Below are 24,228 nucleotides of genomic sequence, written 5' to 3'. Positions count from 1 at the left end.
GACAGGATACCTGGGTGCTTTATTGACGCGTGGATAACACAATTCCATGTCAAGTTTACTTTCCATTTCCAACTGCTGTTCATATATAGCGGGGAATGAAATTAACCATCCATTTCAGCATCACGTGTGTAGAGACAAAACTAATTGCAACATTATTTGAATTTGTTAAAAGGTCTATTTTGAAATAAATCTTTAAAAAACCCGTTGGGATCGACCTTTCACACCAATCACACTGTCCTGAATAAGAATATCGAATACATGTTTTAATGAATGTACACATTGGTGATCTATAGATATTCTATATTACCTTTTACGGAATTATGTCAAATCTGAAAAGTATAACTTTATTCACTTCCAGGTGTTTGTGGCATGCTGATTCTGTCTACCATGGCGGGCATTCCCCCAACTACTTAACGTGGAACATCTACAACACAACTCATTCAAACGTTAAGAGAGTATGAAATAAACGTTTTGAGAGCATTTTGTCCTGAAATAATAGTGTTGCCCTTGGATTGGCGAAGCGAGTGCAGTTAACAACATGAAACTTCGCACCTGCACTTCAAATTGGTCAATTTCATTTTGGTATATACATATATATAAATATATATATACTGAAAATCGTCCACTCATCATTAAACAAGGTATATTTTATATGAATGATGCTTTGAGATGCATTCTGTGCCATTGTTAATCTGCAGATCACTTCCGCGTTTTTATATCGGAATTACAGAATAATAATTTGGTACTTGTCTTGGGTTGAGTCTGGGTCTTCCTCAGAAAAAGCTGGAATATTTCATACTCCTACAACTAAGGTTTATAAAAAGACAATAAACTACTACTACTACTACTACTCCTGCTGCTGCTGCTGCTGCTACTACTACTTCTTCTACTACTACTACTGCTGCTGCTGCTACTACTATTACTACTCCTACTACTACTACTACTACTACTACTACTACTACTACTACTACTACTACAACTACAACTACAATCGTGGTATGTGGGAACCGCGTCGTGGCGAGGCACAGCTTATGGGCATTTTACCACCGCTTCTGTCAGTTCAAGCAGACCATATTGAACCAGGGCTCGCGCTGTGATACGATTGTTCTGCAGGAGTGAACAGACAGGGATCAGAACCTTGTAATTAAATGACTACTACTCCTGTGGACAGGACAGTATCTACTGGGCCACCCTGCATACATGTACTACACTTACTCCCTTTGTACTTTTCTACTCATAATCTGAATAACAAGCAAACTCGTGCGGTACAAATAAAGGATCGGGACTAATAATAATAATAATAATAATAATAATAATAATAATAATAATAATAATAATAATAATAATGATAATGTTCACCCGGCACTGACTGGGTACCTGGTAGGATGAGATGGTAATGTGGGTGTTAACCTTCTAGCGCCTCACAGGCAGCTTGGGTTGTATACTCCCCAGGGAGATGAGGATTAAAATCGAGTGCTCACTGATCCATTCACCAGGGTAATAATAGTGTAGCGCTATGAGCATCCACTTGGTGAATGGAATCTGGCGCATTATAAATGCACTTTATTATTATTATTGTTATTATTATTATTATTATTATTATTATTATTATTATTATTATTATTATTATTATTATTTCCAAGATACGTAAGACTTACGACTGCTTTGTGAATCGGTACCCTGGTGACTGAGGTGTTTATGAATGTGATCTAAGATGGCGGAATTGGAGCCATGTTGTCGGTTGTTCTGTGATGCGGATGGTGAGGGAAGTTGATGGATGTTGATGTTTCGGTGTAGTTTTCTCCACAGCTGCATTTGATCTTGTGCCAAGTGGGTGGAGTTTGGTTGTTGTTGTTGTTGGTTTGGCTGTGGCCATGATGACTCTTCAAGGTTGTGTTGGTGTTGGTGTGGAGTACTGTAGACGATGTCTATTTTGGATCGTTTGAGGAGTCTTCTTTCTGGCTGGCTTGTCCAATGTATGGGAGGCATATCGTGAATGACGCTGTCTTCTGTCTCTGTCTACTGGTTCCATGGTGTAGTGTGGAACTGTTGTTTCTGTTGACGAGTGTAGCTGGGTATGCATGTCTAGGGGGATCCAGTTCTTGTTGGAGAGACTCAGGTGTTGACCAGTTGTTGTTTGTTCTACTGGTGAGGCCGCTTGTATATGGTGGCAATCTTTGTCTGGGATGTTTGGACTTCTACTGGTCTGTAATGGGTGGTTTTTTTAAAAAATATTCCTTTATTTTGCGTTTGCTGTCTTGCTTGTGGTCGTCCTGATGCGACCGTTGTGATACTCTAATAAAGCATGCTTCTCAGAGAACATGACCTCATGTTATCACAGGCTACAAGGTTGCTACCTCAGCTGCAGACCGACGGCCGCATAGAACAAGACCACTGGTAACGCATCGTAACATCCAGTTAGTTCTTATGAGTGAAAATATATCGAGTTATACATAATTCCACACAGGGGGAGAACCGACATTAGACGAAACAGAAGATAATAACATAAACAACCATGACATAAAGACAAGTTGTTAACCACGCCATAAAGAGGGGTACGGCGACGGCGCTGTCAGTCACATCCTAAAGATGGGTGAGGTCACACACTGTCAGCCACATCCTAAAGATGGGTGACGTCACACAATGTCAGCCACATCCTAAAGATGGGTGAGGTCACACACTGTCAGCCACATCCTAAAGATGGGTGAGGTCACACACTGTCAGCCACATCATAAAGTTGGGTGAGGTCGATCACACGCTGTCAGCCACATCATAAAGATGGGTGAGGTCGCACGCTGTCAGCCACATCCTAAAGATGGGTGAGGTCACACGCTCTCAGCCACGTCATAAAGAGGGGTACGGTGACACACTGTCAGCCACGTCATAAAGATGGGTGAGGTCACACACTGTCAGCCACATCCTAAAGATGGGTGAGGCCGATCACACGCTGTCAGCCACATCCTAAAGATGGGTGAGGTCACACGCTGTCAGCAACGTCATAAAGATGGGTACGGTGACACACTGTCAGCCACATCATAAAGATGGGTTAGGTCACACACTGTCAGCCACATCCTAAAGATGGGTGAGGTCACACAATGTCAGCCACATCCTAAAGATGGGTGAGGTCGACCACACGCTGTCAGCCACATCATAAAGATGGGTGAGGTCACACACTGTCAGCCAAATCCTAAAGATGGGTGAGGTCACACACTGTCAGCCACATCCTAAATATGGGTGAGGTCGATCACACGCTGTCAGCCACATCCTAAAGATGGGTGAGGTCATACGCTCTCAGCCACATCATAAAGAGGGGTACGGTGACACACTGTCAGCCACGTCATAAATATGGGTGAGGTCACACGCTGTCAGCCACGTCATAAAGAACGGTACCGTGACACACTGTCAGCCACGTCATAAAGAACGGTACGGTGACGCGCTGTCAACCACGTCATAAATAGGGGTACGGTGACACGCTGTCAGCCATGTCATAAAGAGGGGTCAGGTCACACGCTGTCAGACAGGTCATAAAGAGGGGTGAAGTGACACACTGTCAACCACGTCATAAACAGGGGTACGATGACACGCTGTCAGCCATGTCATAAAGAGGGGTCAGGTCACACGCTGTCAGACAGGTCATAAAGAGGGGTGAAGTGACACACTGTCAACCACGTCATAAACAGGGGTACGGTGACACGCTGTCAGCCACGTCATAAACAGGGGTACGATGACACGCTGTCAGCCACGTCATAAAGATGGGTGAGGTCACACACTGTCAGCCACATCCTAAAGATGGGTGAGGTCGATCACACGCTGTCAACCACGTCATAAAGAGGGGTACGGTGACACGCTGTCAGCCACGTCATAAAGATGGGTGAGGTCACACACTGTCAGCCACGTCATAAACAGGGGTACGGTGACACACTGTCAGTCACATCCTAAAGATGGGTGAGGTCACACGCTCTCAGCCACATCATAAAGAGGGGTACGGTGACACGCTGTCAGCCACGTCATAAAGATGGGTGAGGTCACACACTGTCAACCACGTCATAAAGAGGGGTACGGTGACACACTGTCAGCCACGTCATAAATAGGGGTACGGTGACACGCTGTCAACCACGTCATAAAGAGGGGTACGACGACACGTTGTTAACCACGTCACAGAGACAGCTCTAACAACACTCAAAGCACCCGCCAAGGTAGATAACTCTAGTGTTGATTTTCCTACCTCACAAGGGGAAAGAGTTCCAGGCGTATTTTTTACGGGCGTTTCAGGTGGCCGCGGTTACGTCAGTTTTAGTGCAGCTATGTGAAACAGTCTTAGACCATGGCATAAACATTGCGCAAAGATGGCGTAAACTATACGAGCGTGTAAATTTACAACTGCTTTGTGAAATATACCCAGCGTCCAATTCTGACCCGGCTTCCTCACGGTGATCTAAATTACAGTTTGGCAATTGATGAACAGGGACATGGGTTTGGGATAGTAGAATACATTCTGATGTCGTCATTCTTTTTACAAAGCCCCTTGATAAGGCATTGCCAGCCATTGTGTACCCAATGTGGCATAAATGTATACTGTATGTGGACCCTAGGGTCCGTGCCCCACCCAACCCAGTCAGGCTTAAAAGGTGATAACAAATGTACCTGTGCAGTAATACGACTTTATTATCCATGTTTAAACTGATTGAGTCAATGAGTAACAAGAAGGAGACAAACTACACCTCCAACAGCTCCATTCGCCCTTAACGAGTGATTTTACGTAATTGAGAAACATGTTGATAATAGCCGAAATAGCATGGCTGCGGGATGTTTTTATTCACTGTATGTCTTGTAGAAGACCCTGGCTCCAGGTCTGTGAGTGGACAGTGTGACGTCATCGAACAGCGTGCATGTGGCGTTCACATGGATGAAGTAGGTGCATTCTGGGCACGCCTCGAGACACAGGGTCGAGCATTCCTCCACTGACTGGACATCCACTGGTGGCTTCATTGATTGGTCAGTTGTGTCCACGTCAACTGCGTGCAGGATGAATCTAGCTGATGTTTCACGACGCACTGTTTCCAAAGAAAATTGTAGTAAAGAAGGAATTTCATTTTGTAGATTTGTGAGTTTCCTAGATTAATGTTCTTCTTGAAAATGTCAATCTCTTTTAACTTACCTTCCTTTCCACAGAGTGCAAAGAATTTCTCTCTGCAGTAATAAGATGCCCACAAATAGCTCGTATCAGGCATCATGCGCACGCATTTCTTACTGGGGTCTGGTTCCCCTCTATCCCAGTTCTCAAACACGCGACTGGTCCGATTGACATAGGAGAAGTGACCTTGAGTGAACTTGATCCCAATCCACACGTGAGTTCCAGCCGAGTTCCTGGAACTAAGATGGTAAAAACCATGTTACCTGTGACATCTCTGAATAAATCAAACACTTAATCCAAACATACTCTGTTCAAGTTCCATCTGGAAGAGATGGTTTCTATCGGGGGAAAGGCGAAATATTACTACATGATGTCCCTTGGTATAATGTGTGGTAATATGCTTCACTGCACAGAAAGGTGAATTGTTTGATAGGCATGACTTAGAAGTTGACGGATGACAAGGTAGACACAATTTATGGATAACAACTTCTTTAATACTGTAAAGGCGACATTTCTGTATAGATCCTTATACCGTTGTCAAGAACGACTGAATGAGGAACATTGTACAGAATACATATGGTAGGTGGAGGATGTATGCAATCATTGTTACTGTTACTCCGCCACCTACTATGTATATATTCTGTACAATGTTCCGCATTCACGAATACAAGTATGCTAAATTTTTGTTGAGTGGTACTTAAGAAAACCTATACATTGTATTTTCTTGAGAAAGTTGTATTAATAATTTGAACACGATATTTCATGATTTGAGAACCGTGTAGATCCGGGGTAGTATTGGTCTTCAGCAACCCATTCTTGCCGTAAAAGGCGACTATGCTTGTCCTATGAGGCGGCTAACGGGATCGGATGGTCAGACTTGCTGACTTGGTTGAAGCATGTTATCGATCCCAATTGCGTGGATCGATGCTCATGATATCAATCACTGGATTGTATGATCCATACTCGATTATTTACAGACCGCCGTCATATAGCTGTAATATTGCTGAGTGCGGCGAAAAACCAGCCAACCAAACAACCATGATTTTAGCCCAGTTGATACTTCCGGTGACCAGTGTTGATAGTAGTTACGACGAAACCTAAATCAGTTAGGGGTGTGTTTGTGTGTGTGTGTGTGTGTGTGTGTGTGTGTGCGTGTGTGTGTGTGTGGGGGGGGGGGGGGGGGCTGTGGTGTGCGATTGCACGTAGCAAACAAGGAACATATTTGAGGGCCAGTTGTTCAGTTGATGGCTAGCATAAAGGAAAGGGGATAATGCAGCATTTCTTGTTTGCTTGGTGCACGGATAACTCACCTCATGTATCTGACAGCCTTATGAATCAGGGTGTGGGAATCCAGTATGGCCAGGTCTGTGTAGCCCAGGTGCTGACATCTCACCTGGGCATCTGTGAAGCCGTACCTCTCCTCTAGCAGCAAGAACTTGTACGCACAGTGCCCTGGAACAAACGCCATCACAGTGACACCTTTACAGAGACTTTTACAGTGACAAAGACACAGTGATAGCGACACAGTGACAAGGACACAGTGATACCGACACAGTGACAAAGACACAGTGACAAGGACACAGTGACAAGGACACAGTGATACCGACACAGTGATACCGACACAGTGACAAAGACACAGTGACAAAGACACAGTGATACCGACACAGTGACAAGGACACAGTGATACCGACACAGTGACAAAGACACAGTGACAAGGACACAGTGATACCGACACAGTGACAAAGACACAGTGACAACGACACAGTGATACCGACAGTGACACGGACACGGTGACAAGGACACAGTGATACCGACACAGTGACAAGGACACAGTGATACCGACAGTGACACGGACTCAGTCAGAACGACACAGTGACAAAGACACAGTGATACCGACACAGTGACACGGACACAGTGATACCGACACAGTGACACGGACACAGTGACAAAGACACAGTGACAAGGACACAGTGATACCGACACAGTGACAAAGACACAGTGACAAAGACACAGTGATACCAACACATTGACAAAGACACAGTGATACCGACACAGTGACAAGGACACAGTGACAACGACACAGTGACAAAGACACAGTGACAACGACACAGTGACAAGGACACAGTGATACCGACACATTGACAAAGACACAGTGATACCGACACAGTGACAAAGACACAGTGACACGGACACAGTGATACCGACACAGTGACAAAGACACAGTGATACCGACACAGTGACAAAGACACAGTGACACGGACACAGTGATACCGACACAGTGACAAAGACACAGTGACAAGGACACAGTGATACCGACACATTGACAAAGACACAGTGATACCGACACAGTGACAAAGACACAGTGACACGGACACAGTGATACCGACACAGTGACAAAGACACAGTGACAAGGACACAGTGATACCGACACAGTGACAAGGACACAGAGACAAAGACACAGTGACAAAGACACAGTGATACCGACACAGTGACAAAGACACACTGATACCGACACAGTGACACCGACACAGTGACAAGGACACAGTGACAAAGACACAGTGATACCGACACAGTGACAAAGACACAGTGACAAGGACACAGTCATAGCGACACAGTGACAAGGACACAGTGATACCGACATACTGACAAAGACACAGTGACAAAGACACAGTGATAGCGACACATTGACAAAGACACAGTGATACCGACACAGTGACAAAGACACAGTGACACGGACACAGTGATACCGACACAGTGACAAAGACACAGTGACAAGGACACAGTGATACCGACACATTGACAAAGACACAGTGATACCGACACAGTGACAAAGACACAGTGACACGGACACAGTGATACCGACACAGTGACAAAGACACAGTGACAAGGACACAGTGATACCGACACAGTGACAAGGACACAGAGACAAAGACACAGTGACAAAGACACAGTGATACCGACACAGTGACAAAGACACACTGATACCGACACAGTGACACCGACACAGTGACAAGGACACAGTGACAAAGACACAGTGATACCGACACAGTGACAAAGACACAGTGACAAGGACACAGTCATAGCGACACAGTGACAAGGACACAGTGATACCGACATACTGACAAAGACACAGTGACAAAGACACAGTGATAGCGACACAGTGACAAGGACACAGTGACAAGGACACAGTGATACCGACACAGTGACACGGACACAGAGACAAAGACACAGTGATAGCGACACAGTGACAAAGACACAGTGATAGCGACACAGTGACAAGGACACAGTGATACCGACACAGTGACAAGGACATAGTGATACCGACACAGTGACAAAGACACAGTGATACCGACACAGTGACACCGACACAGTGATACGGACACAGTGATACGGACACAGTGACAAGGACACAGTGATACCGACACAGTGACAAAGACACAGTGACAACGACACAGTGACACGGACACAGTGACAAGGACACAGTGAGAAGGACACAGTGATACCGACACAGTGACAAAGACACAGTGTCAAAGACACAGTGACACGGACACAGTGACAAGGACACAGTGAGAAGGACACAGTGACACAGAAACAGTGACAAAGACACAGTGACAACGACACAGTGATACCGACACAGTGACAAAGACACAGTGACAACGACACAGTGACACGGACACAGTGACAAGGACACAGTGAGAAGGACACAGTGATACCGACACAGTGACAAAGACACAGTGACAAAGACACAGTGACACGGACACAGTGACAAGGACACAGTGACAAGGACACAGTGACACGGATATAGTGACACCGACACAGTGACGCCATCACAGTGAAACCAACACAGCGACACCGACACAGTGACGCCATCACAGTGAAACCAACACAGTGACAATGACACATTGACACCGACACAGTGACGCCATCACAGTGACACCATGACAGTGACACCGACACAGTGACGCCATCACAGTGAAACCAACACAGTGACACCGACACAGTGACGCCATCACAGTGAAACCAACACAGTGACAATGACACATTGACACCGACACAGTGACGCCATCACAGTGAAACCAACACAGTGACACCGACACATTGACGCCATCACAGTGACACCGACACAGTGACAACGACCTACTGACACCGACACCGAAACATTGACACCGACATAGTGACACCATCACAGTTACGCCGACACAGTGACACCGACCTAGTGACACCGACACAGTGACACCGACACACTGGCACCAACACAGTGACACCGGTACAGTGACGCCGACACAGTGACACCGACACAGTAGCATCATAACAGTGACAACGACAAATTGGCACTAACATATTGACGCCATCACAGTGACACCAACACAGTGACACCAACACAGTGACACCATCACAGTGACACCGACACAGTGGCATCATAACAGTGACGCTATCACAGTGACACCGACACAGTGACGCCATCTCAGTGACACCGAAAAAGTGACACCGACACAGTGTTACACATTTTGCGCCCTGTCGTTGTTCCATTCGCAAGAATTGGCAGAAATTTTGAACTGCAAGATGACAATGCCAGAGCAGGTCCAGGTCGTCCCCGATTACCTCCGACGAGAAGACATACAGACATTGGACTGGCCCGCTAAATCCCGTGACATGTCGCAATAGAGCCCTTGCAGAATAGACTCGGGAGGAGGTCAAGAGTGTACGCCACAGACCCAGCACCAGCCAATGTGGTCCAGCTTGGGATAGCTCTTCGGGCGGAAAGGCAACCATAAGCTAAACAGTATGCCGTCGAGGTGACGTGCATGTGTCGGCCAATATGGTGGACAAACCAGATATTGATCTTCACACCCGGAATTCATTTTATAGACATTTATCGTCATGACACTTTTACTCCGTAATTTCCCTTATTTTGTCTCGGCAGTATACTAGTATATACTCTGCAAAACAAGAAACGCGAAAGTTGTAAAAACGTAAATATTTGCTCTCATACAAAATTGATACCAAAAATGAATTGGTCATTGCTGCATGGATAGTTATTGTGAAGAAAGAATTAGGTACTGCAGAAATTTGGTGAAAACATGGACAAACCGCAAAAAAACATAAATACATGAGAGCTGATTGCATGCCATCACAATCTTTCAGCAAGTGAACCGCGAAAACATGCTACGACTGACCGAAGCCCAACGCAACAACAACACGTGACAAGACGTGACCTACCCAGATCCGGTCGACCACGCATCGCTACCTGAGGACAGGACAGATTCTTACGGCCAAGTCACTTACATGAAAGAACCACCACGGCCACCTCAACAACTACGGCAACAGCAGGCTCACGTAGGCTATCAACCCAGACAGTGAGGAACCGTTTACGCGCTGAAAGTATTCACGCTCTGGTGAATTTTTAAGAAATAGTTAACTTGTACAGATGTTCTGCGCATACATTCAAAAATGAGACTAGGAACAAAATTACTTTCAATTAATAAACATTCTACCACTACCGTTTTGACGGACATGCATCGTCGGCTGCGACGTCAAAGATGTCAAGGTCACAGAGTATGGCCACTGCTGCGATGGAGACACGTTTGGTTTAATGACGAGTCACATTTTATGTTTCGCCGTGCGGATGGTGAACGTCGTGTTTACAGGCGTCGCGGGGAATGTTATGCACGGAACTGCATACAGGAAGTAGACAGATTTGGTGTGTGATTATGTGGGCAGCCATCTCCTACACTGGTACAACAGACTTGGCACAATGTTACACGGATGAGTTTCATCGGCCACAGGTCCCTCCCATTATTCAACAAGCGAACGTCATTTTCCAACAAGGCAACGCCCGAACCCACACGCGAAGAGTGACAACAGCCTTTTTCAGGAACCACAATATCCAGGTCCTGTCATGGCCCTCTTGGTCTCTAGATTCAGACCCAGACGAACATTTATGGGATGCACTGGATCAAGAACTGCGAGCGCACTGTAGGCATAATGGGTGAACATTGCTTCTTTTTTCCCAGAGTAAGTATATGTGGTTATACAAGATTCTGAAGAGCATGGCGATTTACAGTGTTGCACAAACCTTTGTCCACATAAAATAGAGCACCAATGAATCTTTACGATTTTTTTTTAAAATGGTTAACTTGTTCAGATGTTCTGCGCATACATTCACAAATGAGACTAGGAACAATATTACCTCATAAATAAATTAAAGTGAAAATCCTTCCTTTAAAAACCAGAATATGAACCCATATTAATGTCCCTGAAATGAATAAACCTACCTTGACACACAAGAACCAGACCTGCTAGCAGAACCGCTGCGACTATACCACGCTCCATAGTTAACTGGCGACGTCTGGAACAGGCCCCAGAGTATGTCTCACCGATCGACGTCTCTAATTAGCACAGCCACAAACCTAACTCTCCACGTTAACACGTAACTCACGTTCTCAAACACGTCCATCGGGTGGATAATCACAGAGGATGATATGTATTTTGAAAGCATTAAACAGATGCCCATCGGATGGAGAAAGCACCGTACGTCAACACAGGGGCATGTGTTATCACATGGTCCCGGGGTTGTCTTTGGTTTAGTGAATGCACTAAATTTCAAGGCAGACAGTTGTGTTCGAACACGTGATAGTTTAAGGCAACTATCAGTAATTGCATTGGTGTTGTTAGTGCTGCCGTGATACCGATATCTTCGGAACAAGTGTATATGTTGGTTTTGCCATTGAGGTTTGTGACATAAACTTCGATTAAATGGGAATCAGACTCCAGAACGAGGCTGAGCAAGTCGCATCGCGTGCTGGTTATGTTGCTCGTGGCTTTCAGTCACAACTTTCCCTGATCTAGCCTGAATATACGAGGGTTGACTGATAAGTCTCTAAGCCTCACGTATAGGAATTGCGTAAAAGTGAAATCTTTTGTTGTGGACATTACATGATTTTAGAGGTAAATCCACAAAAACGTGAGCCAATTGAGTCGCTGTGACAAGTCAGCAAAATAAAGCAAGGGTTTCTGACCTAAGGAAAATGGACCTTAAGCTACGGTCCAAGCCGTCCTGGTACGACGACGGGCAATCAACCAAGTCACCGTGTCTGACCACCCGATCCATTACGTTACCTCTCTAAGATAAGCATATATGGCGGCATCTTCCTGAGGCAAGGGCGTTAACTGACTATAAAAAGTCCAGTTTCCACCCTTGTCGAACTAGGCTGGAATTTCCAGGTTCGATCGAAGCGCCTCCAGTGGCTTTTACGAGTTATGTCCCTTCTGTGTCCCTCTCATTGACCCATCAGATTCCACCTCTCATATCACCTGCATTTGCTTCAAAACAAAATAGCGGAGCCCAGTCAAGACGATCTGATTCATAATCAAGTTTTATATTGTAATAAAACGGTCCTCACCGTGCGAAGTGCATCAAATCACAAGAAAGGATTCGCAAAATACCTGTCGACGCCCAGTTGAAGCTAAACATGCTTTGCAAACCCTGCACCCGACCGAAATCTGCACGTTGAAATCCATGTTGTTTGCGAACCTCATGTCCAGTTCGTCAAAGGATTTTGATTGGACTCTGCATAGACTCGTTTGTCCAGCCAAAGTGTAACTCCTGAATTCCAGCCTATTTAGGCAAGGTGCTTTAATAGGCAGCTAACACTCTTGCCTCGGGAAGATGGGGTTGTTGGAGCCTTCAGTGTCTACGCGGGGCGACTCGTGCAATATAGACCAAATTACCAAACCAAGATTACCAGATATTCTGCGGAATTCCGACGGAAAGTTCTGTGGACGAGATGACAAAGGTCAATCAGGGTGTTTCATGTGCAAGTGTTATGAGGTAAAAATGTATTTAAAAGACTTTCGATAATTCACACAAAAACCGTCGCGATAATGTTGATGCTGATGCAATGAATTTGATAACATTGGAGACAGAAAATCGAGATGTTAATATAAGCCTAGAGTATCGATAGTGACCTCATTCTGGGGTCAGAATCATGTGATCATGGTCTGAAATGATTTTACCAAATCAAAATGGAATCTCAGACAAGTGAGAGGCAAACCAGATTCGAACACTTTAAAAAGACCTTCTATTGGTAAGCGAGTAGTGCGGGGCAAGTCGCTCAATTCTTTCATGAGCCGGGTATGTCTAGAGTTAGTTGTGTATTAGGCGATGGGTTGAAGTGAAGATTATGTGAGTATCAGACCTTATTTTTGTGTTAATTCTTGCATGAGTGGGCGACAGTACATGAATGTACATGTAGGTAATTAGGAGCTACGGCCATCGGACCAATCGCTGAACACCTCATTGCCTGTGCGAGTTGGAGGGTAATATCCCGGGTGTAGTTAGGTGAAATAGGATACTAGTATAGCATTGCGTTGAATATTACTGTACTTGTTTTTAGCGGCATGTGTGGCTGGTTGTACTAGTCCGGACTTTTGCTGGTTTCATAATGCTAGCCCACCTATATACCATGCCGCTTTTCAACATGACTACCCCACTCAGACACAGTATACTGACTTCCAAACGGCAATATTGAGGTAACTGGTAAATAGGTCTCTTGGGGGCTCCAGAGTCAGTTCCAACATGATGGATATTTGGATTTCTCTTGAACTTCGCATCATGTTTACAAGTGACGTGTTATATTAGTAAACTTTTGGCGTGACCTAACCAGGCCTCTGATCGCGAAACATTGATTGAGTAACGTTGCAGAGTTGCGTCCCCTGGACACGCCAGAAACCTATGATCGTGGGTTCGAATCCCGGTTCACCCCGATTATGTTTCTAGGTTTGTCAGCACCATACCCGTGCTCGTGGGTTTCACCAAAGTGGTAAACGTCTGAGACCTGCATCACTTCGGGCTTTCTTCCCACATCAAGCTGACACGCCGTGATATAACTGGAATAATGTTAAAACCGGCGTTAAACCCAACTCACTCACTATGGCGCCGCGATTCGCAGTGCAGAGTTGCGTCCCTTGGGTTCGCCTCAATTATGTTTCTAGGTTTGTTAGCACCAATTCCCGTCTTCATGGGTTTCACCAAAGTGGTAAACGTCTGAGGCCTGCATCAATTCGGGCTTAGCTCCCAAATTAAGTTGACACGCCGCGATATAACTGGAATACTGTTAAAAGCGGCGTTAAACCCAACTCACTCACTCACAAGTACGTTTCACTTATGTAACAAGTATTCAAGACAATTAATATGAACACATACTTGAATTTATATCTACTTTTAATTATTTAAAGAAAAATTATGCACAGATCCATGTCAGGCGTGATACACGAAATATATTTACCTGTACGCATTCTTTTGAATATTAGATCTACTCCTGATAAAATCCACACGAGAATTGGAATATAATGTGTATTTATTGCTATGAAAAGAATGCTTGGCATACTGTCCTCACACGGAGACCAACGGTTTATGGCCCCTGTGTCACGTCTGTCGGTGTATTACGGAACTATCCGAAGAGAGCCGAATAAGAATGCTCCAATGGTTTGTGCTCGACACTTGGTACTCCTTTATCTGCGGAGCACAAAATGAAGCACACCGTAAACCTGGGAGTAACTTCCGGGTCCTGAACGTTTGATGGCAAACGTCTGTGTTCAGAAATAAATATTAATCGCCTTCGAATAAGTAGTTATCAATTTGATGTTGTATACGTTGAAGCATAATATTAAGGAGGAGCTGGACTAACTTACTCTCGTCGAATTTAATCACCGATTTTAAGGTAAGACACGTTTCTTCGACGGACACCGGCGATATTTCGAGGACCAGCGCTCTTGAGACAGACTATGTTTGTTTTATTCGTCAAGAATGTTTTGTGATGCCTTTTGGCAGCGGCAGATGTAAAATCTTCCGCATGTGGATTCTTGAGGAATTTTCTTTGAATATGTAAACATACATTATGATCATGTGCATAATTTGTTGGTTTATGTAACTATTGGTGAGTGTTTTTTTCTTTCCGTGATGAATAACATTTAAAAGCAAAACTTTTGGTAAGTGTTCCTTTTGTTCCCCATCTGTTTTTGTTCATTATATTACCCATGCGCTCAACAAGTTTATAATGAAAAAAACAAAAAAGGTGTGGGGAACGATAAGAATTCTTTCCATACTACTATTTTCTGAACACAAGAAAAAAAGGTGCTTGTTCGTTTATGTAAATTCTGGAAAATGTAAACAGTTGGCAGATTAGTTTGGTGACAATTTGCAACACCATAATGATCCTAAGTACAGCCTACTCAAAACAGCGCAGCTTGCGTTTCTATATCTTTACGGTTAGTTTTCCTAGGTTAGGTTCAGATTACCCCCACACTCGATCATTAGCCTTTCGAACCCAATTCCAATCTAACAAGTCTTTCAGATCAATTGGGTTGGACACCTTTTTTTGATCAAATCACACTAATACCCTTAAGACTGCCACCACAGTGTTAGAAATTGGCACAAGCTTTGTAGTTCTTTCCTAACTGCCCAATAGTAAAGGTATCATATGGACTAGAAGCAATTTGCTCGTTTTAAGGGTTTTGCTATATGTTATCATTATAAGGGCAAGTGGACTAAAACTGTTAGTTTTTAAAGCTGCTCCATGGTCTAGTGGAAATAGCGTCTGCCCCGAGAGTGGAAGGTCATCAGTTCAATTCCCGTCTGCGTCATACGAAAGATGTTAAAAGAGGGTACTTGTTGTTACCCTGCCTGGCACTCGGCCTTAAAGGGACAAAACAAGGAAGATCTGCTCAGAGTCAGTATTCTGTGTCTGAGTGGGGTCTTCATGTTAAACTGCGGCATGGTATCTCAGTGGGATAGCACTATATAACCGACTAGTACAAGCAGCCACACACATCGCTATTTAAGTGCAGTAATATAGCTAAATCCCATGTGCATGCATGCATGTTGCTGTATATATGTGCCATAATCTTGAATGCAAAGTTAAACCCAATTTCATATCTCCTCATTATCTTTATGGCAGGAAGAGTTGGTCACTTTTTGCTGATCCAACACCCATTTGCCAGTTACATGGATCTTTTAGGGTCAGCTATCTCACCTGTCTTAGCAATGTAATCGAAATTTTATCAAATTTTGAGTTTCGTAGGAAAAAAGAGGCTGCCATTTATGCACAACAAATGTAAACACTCAGGTACTGATCAGAAGGTAAATGAGCACTAATTATTTGTGATAGCAAGTGTGGTCCCGTAATAAGGTGTTGACTAATTAACTAATTCAGTCTAGCCAAGCTTCAAGCAAGCAAAGTGAGTTCGATCCACTACACATACAGTGATAAATTAAATAAGAAACAGCAGCCAGTCAAGTGCAGGACTCACGACTTATCAATAATATTCTAAATGGAATTGGAAAGTTGAGTTTTTTCCTTTCAAGCCAGTATTTGTAAGGTTTGACTTTCACCATGTTTGTGTATCCATCAGTCATTATAACATTAATAACAGACAGATTTCAAACAGGCAGTTGGAAATTAATTTGTTTTGTCGAGTATGACAAGACTAATTGAAAACAAGTCATATGCAGATCCATTCTGGGCTGGTTGTTGTGCAAATGTTTATCGTGATTTTTCAACACTCACTTGTCTGACGCTTTGTTCTCTCTGATTGGAAAACATGGAGAAGCAGCCTAATATTTAAACAGTCTCTGTTGATTTACTCACACTAAAGTGGCACCATGTTTATTTTATAATCAATACAGTAAATATGTTAATCATGGGGTTTAGGTTACCTTTTTTCTGTTTTCAGAGAATTCTAAGTATTAAGACTTAAGAGTGTTAGTAGTTAACTATCTACATCTAATTTAATGGATAATGTTGAATGAACTGGTACTAGTATCTATGAAACATTATATTTGCAGCTTTTTCAGGCTCTCTCATGAGTCTCAGACAAGACATGTAAACTTCTCCTATCACACTGATACTACCTCAGCTGTCTACACGATGCGGTTCAACAGCAAGGAGCTGGCGTACGTGGCCACCCACTCCACCACCGTGGACAAAGAAGGGGTGCTCCGTATGAAGGATAAACAAGATGGACTCTTCAAGAAGGGGGAAAGTAGGTGTTGAACCCGATCCAGCACGCACCCATTTACACCTGTGCAAATTTGCCACCCATTAAAACCTGTGCAAAATTTCAGTGTAAATATTCTACGAACATGCAGTGTTTGACATTAAGGGGTCCTATGCAGCTGTATTATTGAATCTAAGGACCACTAAATCTTTACAATTTAATCAAGTTAACAACAGGCCTTTTTTTTTAATTTGTTGGTTTACAAAATGTTTGGTCTAAAATTCAATGTACTTTAAATGTGGTTAAAAAAAAGATTTACCAGTATATTAATTTTCAACTTTCAGATTAGTGCTGCTCTTGGTGAATGAAAAGCAATCAAGTTTTTAATATGGCAAGATACCAAAAGATAATTGATTGAGTTGTTTGCCAGAACAAAGATTTTTTATGCACATTATTCACCATTTCTTATCATGCTTATGAAGAGCTTGAACAAAATAAGGATCAATGAAGTCAAAAGTCATTTTTTATATATTTTCTTTTCTTTTTTATCTTTTTGTCTTATAAACCAAATATACGGCCATAGGATATCACAAGGACTGTTTTACTTACATGTTCACTGTTTGAACACCACTGTGTTCTTGTCATGCAAATTCAAGTCGCATTCACATCTGCACTTCACTCATGATATTTTCATGCTAACATTACTGTCTATATTCAAATATACCTTCTGATTAGGTGTAATTTTATACAGGATATATATAGGATATATGGATTTATAGAAATATTGACATCAGTGTGTGTTTTATGGCTAATGAGTTAAGGAAATTGTTGATCATGCTGATGTCAATGTGTGTTTTATTTGACACAATGACCCTTTGAAATAATGGGTAGCTATCTGGAAAATAAATGTACTGAACCTGTTTTAACTTGTTCACTAGTACTGTGTGCTACATTTTCACACCTAACTATCATGGAACTGTTCTAGGTGAACAATACCTTCCAAATGACGTGCTGGTTTTCTTGGGGAATTAGTCAGCAAAGAGCCAGAGTCACAGGAGACTAATCACAATTTTATTTACAAGAACAATTAACAATTTACAATATACTTAGATAATAACAGAGGGTGCCACAGAGAGTCGGTACACACTCTGGGCTGTGGGAGAGAGGTCTGCTTGGTAAGAGAGTCAAACCCCTTCTCTCCTAGAACTTGGCTACAGTATGTATTTAATGAAAGTTTGAACAATAGAAAGGAATTTGATTGGTTGATACACGATTGGTTGTGTCCTATGCTAAATGGATGGCTAGACAGAGGGGAATACTAAATCCTGTTTATCCTGTTGGACTGGCACTAATCTTGTTGACATATTTACTGGATGCTTTGAAAGAGATTAGGGTGTCACTATAGATGAGCTTGTGTGGGGGCTAATCCTTAATGCCCTATAGACGAGCTTGTATGGGGGCTAATCCTTAATGCACTATAGACGAGCTTGTATGGGGGCTAATCCTTAATGAGTCTTAATTGAAGTAATGTTATTCTAATATAGCCCGGTAGGTGATGACAGATATACTTAAATAAATATCCTTTGTCTGGGAGATGGAATCTTGATACCTTAGGCTAGCATTTATCTAAAAGCTTCAAATCAATTAAACTATGTAGACGTAACTCTAGAAGATGCGCTCCCATTACCTTAGGCTAGCAACCATCTAAAAGGTTATAACTGAAGCTACTCATTTATCTAAAAGCTTCAAATCAATTAAACTATGTAGACGTAACTCTAGAAGATGCGCTCCCATTACCTTAGGCTAGCAACCATCTAAAAGGTTATAACTGAAGCTACTGATATTTTATATATGCATTTTACCTAATGATAATTATTACTTTCTAAACTATAATTGTATGAAATGATGAATAAATATTACACCATGATAACTCATAAAAGCACTTGATGTAGATCTAATTATTATAAGATAACTTAGTATAAATGTTAACCATGATATAAGATAACTTAGTATAAATGTTAACCATGATACCTAACTGTGACAAGTTGACAGTTTTCACCTGATTCCTCGCGATCAGTGTAATATATGCTTAATACAATGTTATAAGTTGGTGTGATTGTTGTTGAGAACAATCTGACATTTCCAATATAATGTTTAAAATGTTACATCAACATATGCTAATGACAAAAAATAAGGGAACTGATGAAATGATAGTAAAGGTGTAATGACGATAAATGTCGGTTAAATTAGTTTTGGTCGTGTAGATCACCTTGTTGGGCAATACATGCACGATACCATTCTGACATCCTCCCGAGGCAAGGGTGTTAACTGACTTTAAAAGACCAGTTTCCAGCCTTGCTGAACTAGGCACGAATTCTTGGGCTCGATCGTAGCGCCACCAGTGGTTATTACGAGTTATGTCCCTTCGAAGCCTCTCCTATGGACCAATCAGATTCCGCCTCTAATATCACTTGCATTTGTTTCAAACAAAATGGCGGCACCCAGTCAAGACGATCTGATCGATAATCAACATCTGTATTGTGATAAAACGGGACATACATCGCGAAGTGCATCAAATCATGTGAGCACCTTGATCAAAAACATGAAAAGACTAAGAAAATATCTTTTGACAATGAGTTGGCAGTACACATGCTTTGCAAATCATGCAATATGTGCAATCGACTGAAATCTGCACGACAGTTTACGGACTGGATTTCGATTTCGTTGCACGATTTTGAATGGACTACGCATGGACTCGTTAGTCCAGCCAAAATGTAACTCCATAATACAAGCCTAGTTTGGCAAGGGTGGAAACTGGACTTGTAAGTCAGGTAACTCTCTTGCCTTCGGGAGATGCCATACTGATAGCATACTGTAGAATAGCTTGCGTATGGTTGTCCATTGGTTTTGCTCTGGTGTACACTCTCCGTACAACTTCCTGCAGGTGCTCTATTGGGGATATATACTGGGGCTTAGATGGCCAGTCCAATGTCAGTATGCCTTGTCTTCTGAGACAATTGGCCATGACCTGGGCATGTTGTGGTCTGGCATTGTCGTCTTGCAGTTTCAAACTTTCTACGGATAATTCTAGTGATGTCCTACGTTGCCCAACATTTTCTGCCGTCCGTTTTTAGGCCTGTTTGATCATGTTGATGGTACTTGTCCCACAGAAATTACACTTTTTGATTTGCCAAACATTCGGGCAACATGGGATATTGACGCCTCGACCCACTCCCCCTTCTATCATACCCACAATTCGCCATTTTGTCTGTTCATTCATATATTGTCTGGGAGGCATTTTTTAGAGTGTACTCAGCTCAATTGCGTTAGTGACTGTTGTCAAGTTTGTCTGCTTACTGAGTTTTGTATTTATCATGACATGTTGTGAAAGTTTAATATGATGTTCTTTGTATTTCAGCATACCAAGAGAGATACTTTAGGCTTAAGGGGAACTTACTTTTCTACTTCAAAAATAAAGAAAATGTAAGTATGATTATAACTGAAGTGAACATTTTGAATATTAAAACTATTTTCTGAGTTATCTTGTTTAACATGTTTACGTGCATATTTGATAATCATGACAAGTGATGTTGCCTCAAAAATGAAAATTTAGTGCATATAAACAAAACATGGAACTCGTGCTCCAATTCCAAAATATTAAAATGTAGTGTTGTACACATGGTAAAAGCTTTGGCTTTATATGATCAACATGTATTTAACATGAAATAAGTTCACGCGTATGTACTTCTTTTCGACAAATCCATTTCTTGTGTTCCCTGCCTGATATTGCTGGAACATTGCTATTTATAAGCGGCCTAAAATCATAATCACTCTATCTTTGAAAAAATCATATTAAGTGCAAATGTTTATATGGCCATTATATAGGCCAAAAAGCCTGTACTACTGAAATAAAGAATCTAAACCAGTTTATTTATTTGTTATGTAAAGAGACATGAAACAGCCCATTCAGTTTAATCTTTGGAGATGAAAGAAAGAGGGATTAATTGTTCTAAAAGAAACAGTTATATGCTTCATTTATGTGTTGTTGAATTGTCTCACAAACTTGAAAATTTTAAGGATGATGCTATTAATAGATATTGACTTGAACCTTGACATCAGTGCATTATTATAAAAGTGACAATAAAACGGCAACAATTGGTTTTCAGACATTTGACAAATGTAGAATGGTTTGGCTGGTTTCTGTATTCAGTTGTAGAGATGTGCTTCCTGTGTTCAGGATCAGATGTTCAAACCTTTGTGTCATTGATCTGCCAGAGCTAAAACCAATGATATTGCTGTTGTTGCAACACTTGCTTGTCAGTGTTACCATGATTACAATGTCCTGTTTCCTGTTCTTTTGCAGAGAAGTGAGCCGCTTGGTGTCGTCATCCTGGAGAGATGTACTGTGGAGCTTGATCTCAAGGATGATGTCAGCAACTCCTTCCTTCTAGGTGAAACAGAGACTGCATTCCTACACTGACCCTCCCCACAGCTGGAAACAGAGACTTCATTCCAACACTGACCCTCCCCACAGCTATAAACAGAGACTACATTCCGACACTGACCCTCCCCAGAGCTGGAAACAGAGACTTCATTCCTACACTGCCCCTCCCCACAGCTATAAACAGAGACTACATTCCTACACTGACACTCCCCACAGCTATAAACAGAGACTACATTCCTACACTGACCCTCCCCACAGCTATAAACAGAGACTACATTCCTACACTGACCCTCCCCACAGCTGGAAACAGAGACTTCATTCCAACACTGACCCTCCCCACAGCTGGAAACAGAGACTTCATTCCAACATTGACCCTCCCCACAGCTAGAAACAGAGACTTTATTCCTACACTGACCCTCCCCACAGCTAGAAACACTCTCTGCATTCCTACACAGAAGCTCCCCAAAGCTAGGAACAAAGACTTCATTCCTACACTGACCCTCCTCACAGCTAGAAACAAAGACTACATTCCTACACAGATCTTCCCCACAGCTAGAAACAAAGACTGAATTCCTACACAGACCCTCCCCACAGCTAGAAACAAATGCTGCATTCCTACACAGACCCTCCCCCACACCTAGAAACATAATCACTGCATTCCTACACAGACACTTCCCACCCCGAGAAACAAAGGCTGCATTCCTACACAGACCCCCCCCCCCCCCCCCCCCCCCCCCCCACAACAGAAACGACAATCCCCCGCATTCCTACACTGACCCCCCACAGCTAGAAACATTCACAGCATTCCCCTCCCTGCAGCTAGAAACATTCACTGCATTCCTACACTGACCCTCCCTGCTGGTAGAAACATTCACTGCATACCTACACTGACCCTCACCACAGCTAGAAACAAAGACTGCATTCCTACACTGACCCTCCCGACAGCTAGAAACAGTCACTGCATTCCTACACTGACCCTCCCCACAGCTTGAAACAGAGACTTCATTCCTACACTGACCCTCCCCACAGCTGGAAACAGAGACTTCATTCCAACATTGACCCTCCCCACAGCTAGAAACAGAGACTTTATTCCTACACTGACCCTCCCCACAGCTAGAAACACTCTCTGCATTCCTACACAGAAGCTCCCCAAAGCTAGGAACAAAGACTTCATTCCTACACTGACCCTCCTCACAGCTAGAAACAAAGACTACATTCCTACACAGATCTTCCCCACAGCTAGAAACAAAGACTGAATTCCTACACAGACCCTCCCCACAGCTAGAAACAAAGGCTGCATTCCTACACAGACCCCCCCCCCCCCCCCCCCCCCCCCCCCACAACAGAAACGACAATCCCCCGCATTCCTACACTGACCCCCCACAGCTAGAAACATTCACAGCATTCCCCTCCCTGCAGCTAGAAACATTCACTGCATTCCTACACTGACCCTCCCTGCTGGTAGAAACATTCACTGCATACCTACACTGACCCTCACCACAGCTAGAAACAAAGACTGCATTCCTACACTGACCCTCCCGACAGCTAGAAACAGTCACTGCATTCCTACACTGACCCTCCCCACAGCTTGAAACAGAGACTTCATTCCTACACTGACCCTCCCCACAGCTGGAAACAGAGACTCTTTCCTACACTGACCCTTCCCACAGCTAGAAACAGAGACTTTATTCCTACACTGACCCTTCCCACAGCTAGAAATGAGAGTAGGGACTGCCCATATTACTTTGTACTTCTACAACTGTTGCAGTGTACGAGGGGGAGGACCACCCATATTACTTTGCATGTTCCTCAGAGGAGGAGCGAGACAGCTGGATCCAGGCTCTGCACATCGCAAGCTACGAGTGTCTCAACATGCAGCTGCAAAGTCTACGCGAACAGCTGCAGGCTAAGACTGGCAGAGACCCCATTCAGCTGCCTTCTCACCAACATGCCACACTGGACTATGAGTCTCAAGGAGGTAGGTGTGACCTTGATATGGCTGCCTTCTCACCAACATGCAACTCTGGACTATGAGTCTCAGGAGGTAGGTGTGACCTTGATATGGCTGCCTTCTCACCAACATGCAACACTGGACTGTGAGTCTCAGGGAGGTAGGTGTGACCTTGATATGGCTGCCTTCTCACCAACATGGAACACTGGACTGTAAGTCTCAGGGAGGTAGGTGTGACCTTGATATGGCTGCCTTCTCACCAACATGGAACACTGGACTATGAGTCTCAGGGAGGTAGATACCAGATACAGCTGCCTTTTTACCAACATGTAACACTGGACTATGAGTCTCAAGGAGGTAGGTACCAGATACAGCTGCCTTCTCACCAACATGCAAATTTGAACTATGAGTCTCAGGGAGGTAGGTGTGACCTTGATATGGCTGCCTTCTCACCAACATGGAACACTGGACTATGAGTCTCAGGGAGGTAGATACCAGATACAGCTGCCTTTTTACCAACATGTAACACTGGACTATGAGTCTCAGGGAGGTAGGTACCAGAAACAGCTGCCTTCTCACCAACATGCAACACTGGTCTATGAGTCTCAGGGAGGTAGGAACCAGATACAGCTGCCTTCTTACCAACATGCAAATTTGAACTATGAGTCTCAGGGAGGAAGGTGTGACCTTGATACAGCTTCC

General features: G+C 43.4%; 2 protein-coding genes across 3 annotated transcripts in view; one reads left to right on the top strand and one right to left on the bottom strand.

Annotated features, from left to right (window-relative positions):
- Positions 1-4,812: 4,812 nt before the first annotated feature.
- Positions 4,813-11,467, bottom strand: LOC139449789 (uncharacterized). The gene is made up of 4 exons (XM_071231318.1): positions 11,410-11,467; positions 6,445-6,586; positions 5,159-5,373; positions 4,813-5,054 (listed from the first exon to the last, which is right to left on the bottom strand). The coding sequence occupies exons 1-4, from the start codon at positions 11,465-11,467 to the stop codon at positions 4,813-4,815; spliced, it is 657 nt and encodes a 218-aa protein (XP_071087419.1).
- Positions 11,468-14,693: 3,226 nt separating this feature from the next.
- Positions 14,694-24,228, top strand: part of LOC139449642 (inositol polyphosphate-4-phosphatase type I A-like) — a 51,251-nt gene continuing 41,716 nt past the window's right edge. For both annotated transcript variants that reach the window (XM_071231119.1, XM_071231120.1), the window contains exons 1-5: positions 14,694-14,856; positions 16,980-17,176; positions 20,550-20,614; positions 21,495-21,582; positions 23,344-23,553. In XM_071231119.1, the coding sequence (XP_071087220.1) occupies positions 17,062-17,176; positions 20,550-20,614; positions 21,495-21,582; positions 23,344-23,553 (478 nt within the window). In that variant the 5' untranslated portion in view covers positions 14,694-14,856; positions 16,980-17,061. The remainder of the gene's footprint in view (positions 14,857-16,979; positions 17,177-20,549; positions 20,615-21,494; positions 21,583-23,343; positions 23,554-24,228) is intronic.

This window comes from Haliotis cracherodii, unplaced genomic scaffold (genome assembly GCF_022045235.1).
Source record: "Haliotis cracherodii isolate W230 unplaced genomic scaffold, xgHalCrac1.p SCAF_8, whole genome shotgun sequence".
Lineage (NCBI taxonomy): Eukaryota > Metazoa > Mollusca > Gastropoda > Lepetellida > Haliotidae > Haliotis > Haliotis cracherodii.
The sequence above is the reverse complement of the archived record's forward strand: the minus strand, read 5'-3'. Positions and strand labels throughout refer to the sequence as shown.